A 3,846-nucleotide genomic window follows, 5' to 3' on the forward strand; every position below is an offset into this window, starting at 1 on the left:
AGCCTGAACTTGCAGTTTCTCAAGAATTCATGCCTTCTTGCGAGTTGTTTTGGGGAATGCACTGTCTTGTTTTTCATTGGCAAACTTTAGGGCTCTTCTTGTTCCAGTGGAGAGTCCTCCCTACCCATATTGGGGACAACTAGGCAGTGATATCTAGGAGTCTGAAGTGCAGGAATGAAGTTGGACTCAAGAGTGAATATTTAAAGTCAAGAGCCTGGATGAGATCTCCAGAGAAAGGAAGTTTGAGGATTGAGCCCTGGGCCCCCAGGGCTTGATGGTGAAGGTAATGAAGAGAAAGTAGCAAAGGAGGTAGCTGACCTAGGATTCTGGGAGCAGAGGCAGAAAAGAGGTTCCAGGGGCCAAGAGTGGCCAAGTCTGTTGAAGATGTTCAATGTGTGTCAGCTGGACCACATTTCAGTGCAACTTTTATCCCTTTCTTCACAGAACGAGAAGAAGCCTGTGCAAATGATGTTTAAGAAATCTACTTTTCAAATGACCTACATAGGAGAAATCTTCACCAATATCTTAGTGCTTCCCTATGTCAACAAGGAGCTGAACATGATCATCATGCTTCCGAATGAAAACACCGCCTTGAGCACGGTAACGAACGCACAGTAATGCGCCATCTGTGCCGGTCGCATCACGCTAATATGGTGGGACAATGGCATTTGGATTTCGGGTGTAATCCCTCTCCTACTTATTATATTTTTTCTAAGTTTTTATTGTGAATTCAGTGATAGTTTACATGGAAGAACATTGGTTTTACACCATTGTTTCATTGCAATAATTACAGTCTCTTCTGTGCTTCCATCATTCAACAGTGTTTGCTTCCATTCCCTCTGGTTTCTTTTTGGGGGTGAGAGGGAGAGGAGGATGGACATGAAAACCACTGAGGAATATGTAATCATTTAAACAACCCAAGGGCACATTCTGCAAGCCTGCCTCCTGGCCGCCAGCACACAGCCTTTCTCTTTTCATGAGTTTAGAGTCCTCAGCTGTTCTATCTCTCCATGTCATTATCTCTGCCTCCATCTCTGGTGTCGCTGCTTCTCTGTGTAGGGTCCCATGTGAATGCTTTTTCTTAATGAAACAAATCACAGACCCCTTCAAGTTCAGGGCAGAGAGGGGATGGGCAAGGAGGGCCCTAGTTAAAGGAGACTGTTGCTAGCATAGAAGGTCCCTATCAACATCGTGTATATAAGACAGACCTAGACAGAAGCCTACTGCCCGTACATATGTAAAGAACTTTTACAAGTAAAGAAGAAAAGAGTAAGTAGAAAACTTTGTATAGAAGTTCATAAAAAAATAAAATAACGGAAGGCCAGCAAACATATGAAAATGAATTACCTTCAAAGCAATGCAAGTAAAAACCATCCAAAACCATGTTTAATTTTTCAGGCTGTCAAATTACAAAGGTAGGTCATGTCTGTTATTAGTGAGAATAAGGAGACAAGAGCTTTCATTATACGTGATTAGAATGTCAGTTAGCACAGCTTCTTGAGAGAGCAAGTTAGCAGTTTCTGTGAAAGATTTCCAGGTGCGCACACTTTGGCCTAGCAGCCCCACAGGTTACTCTCTGCCCTGCAGGATGGTGGTACAGGTTTGCAGAGATGCACAGGGTGTTTAGCACAGCATTGTCTATAATGGTAAACGTACTGAAAGTACACTATGTCTGTATGGGAATGAGTAAGTACATTGTGAAATGTCCCGACTGAGTATTTCTTACGCAGCCTTAAGGTTCAGTAGAGCTGTGATCACTGACATGGAGAGATTCCCAGACACAGAGGAAAGTGAACATAATAAACTGCAGGGAAAGAATAAGAGCCAGTCACCTCTCCCAGCTCTCTCTGCTTCACATCTGGGCTCAATAATCCATTGCAATGGGGTTTGTTAGGAAAGACAGCAAGGTACCTTTCAGGATCAAACCCAACTCAGGACTTAGTATTTCTCTAGTCAGGAACACTTCTTGTCTGCCACACTGCTCTCAGGCCTCACTCTAGTCTTTGGCGTCTCAGCCTTGAGGTCCCTTGGCCTCTTCTCTGCTAGAACCCATGCTACAAAGCTCTTTTAAAAGTCAGTCCGTGAATGCCCAAAGGGCACATTCTGCAAGCCCGTCTCCTTTCCTTAGGCACTCAATCTTCTTCCCAACCTGGCTAGGTGGTTTCAGCTTTGCCCTGCAGGAAGCATTTTTGTGGTAGAGATATTCTAACTCTGACATTCAGGGCAGACATCTCTGGAATGCCTCTGTCACTAATCTGAATCACATGGGGATCTTGTGATAAATGCAGTCACTGAAGCTCCCAGATGAGGCTGAGGCTGCTCTGCCCTGGACCTCATTCTGAGTATGAAGGTTATAGTCACTGATGGGTAAGTGAAAGAGTATTTTGCTTTTTTAGAAAGGTAATCCTTACACCTGTGATGGATGAACTGCCAGAAAGACAAAGGGCTAGATCAGACAGGAGCTGCTGTGGCAAAGCTGACTAAGGCTGTAGCAGTGAGGACAAGAGGAAGGGCAAGAGTGGAGAGAGATTCAGGAAGTTAAATCAACATGACGTGGGTGGATTCACTGGAAGGAGGCCGAGTGTAAGAGATTGTCACCTTACCATGCCTTCAATAAAGTAGACCACCCAACTTTAGAGAACCACAGTTCACTCACAAATGGCATGGAACCTGTGTCGAGTTCTAAGCTTCTATCTCAGAGAACAGATTTGCATTTCTAGTTTGACAAATCAAGGGTAGAAATGTGAAACCATCTTCTGGTTGAAGGGCTTAGCCTTGTTGTACCCTCCTCCTGGAGTTATGCTGTCCAGTAAAGTAGCTATAGCCACCTAAGGCTATTTAAACTAAAATTAAATAAAATAAAAAATTCTGGTCTGCATTACCTACATTTGAAGCATTCATTCGCTGCCTTTGGCTGGTGGCCGCCATATTGGATAGCACGAGTCTAGAGCATTAAAGTCGTCAAAGAAAGTCCTTCTGGGCAGCTCTGTTGTAGGTCTTAAACTCTTCACCTTTCTCCTTCCAGGTGGAAAAAGAACTGACGTATGAGAAATTTATGGAGTGGACAAGGCCAGACAAGATGGATGAGGTGGAGGTAGAAGTCTCCCTTCCTCGATTCAAGCTGGAAGAGACTTACAAAATGGAGGACGTACTTTACAGTCTGGGCATGACCGATGCCTTTGACCAAGGCAGGGCAGACTTCTCTGGAATGTCATCCACGGGAAACCTGTATCTATCCAACGTTGTGCACAAGGCCTTCGTGGAGGTCAATGAGGAAGGCACAGAGGCAGCGGCAGCCACGGCTGCCATCATGATGCTTCGTTGCGCAAGAATCACCCCCCAGTTCTGTGCCGACCACCCCTTCCTCTTCTTCATTCAGCATGCCAAGACAAAGCATATTCTCTTCTGTGGCCGCGTCACCTCTCCCTAAGGAAGAGGACTTATTGGCTGTGGCTCTTTTCGTTTCTCCTAACCACCTGCCTTTACACTAACACTTCCAATGTGCCTTATTAGCGCATGGTAACCATTCAGAAATAAAGGACCTGATGATTTCCTGGTTCTGATCTCGTGTGTGTATGCTGTTGTGTTGTTTTTTTTCTAGGCTCAGAAATGGAGTTTCTGAGGGTCACCAACTTGGCAGTGAGTTCCCAGCAGAACTGCTCAGCTCAGAATACAGTATGTGCTCCATGACCCTCATCCCCACATACAACATCCCAGCTGTCCCAGGCCTTTGTGTTTTCCATGTGGCCAGACCGTATAAGCTGCTGGCTTCTCTTCTTCAACACACAAGGAAATAACCGTTACTTTTCTAATTCCCTACTCAATAGCATATGCTCAAATTGAATG

The 3,846-nt window shown here is 44.9% G+C and overlaps 1 protein-coding gene across 2 annotated transcripts in view; it reads left to right on the forward strand.

Annotated features, from left to right (window-relative positions):
• Window positions 1-3,430, forward strand: part of LOC102840501 (serpin B6-like) — an 18,415-nt gene extending 14,985 nt beyond the window's left edge. The window contains exons 6-8 of one of the 2 annotated variants that reach the window (XM_006870556.1): window positions 295-297; window positions 445-600; window positions 3,026-3,430. In XM_006870556.1, coding sequence (XP_006870618.1) covers window positions 295-297; window positions 445-600; window positions 3,026-3,430 — 564 coding nt within the window. Of the gene's footprint in view, window positions 1-294; window positions 298-384; window positions 601-3,025 lie in introns of both variants that reach the window. The other variant, XM_006870557.1, reaches the window with a different exon arrangement.
• The last annotated feature ends 416 nt before the right edge of the window (window positions 3,431-3,846 follow it).

This window comes from Chrysochloris asiatica, unplaced genomic scaffold (assembly GCF_000296735.1).
Source record: "Chrysochloris asiatica unplaced genomic scaffold, ChrAsi1.0 scaffold00144, whole genome shotgun sequence".
NCBI lineage: Eukaryota > Metazoa > Chordata > Mammalia > Afrosoricida > Chrysochloridae > Chrysochloris > Chrysochloris asiatica.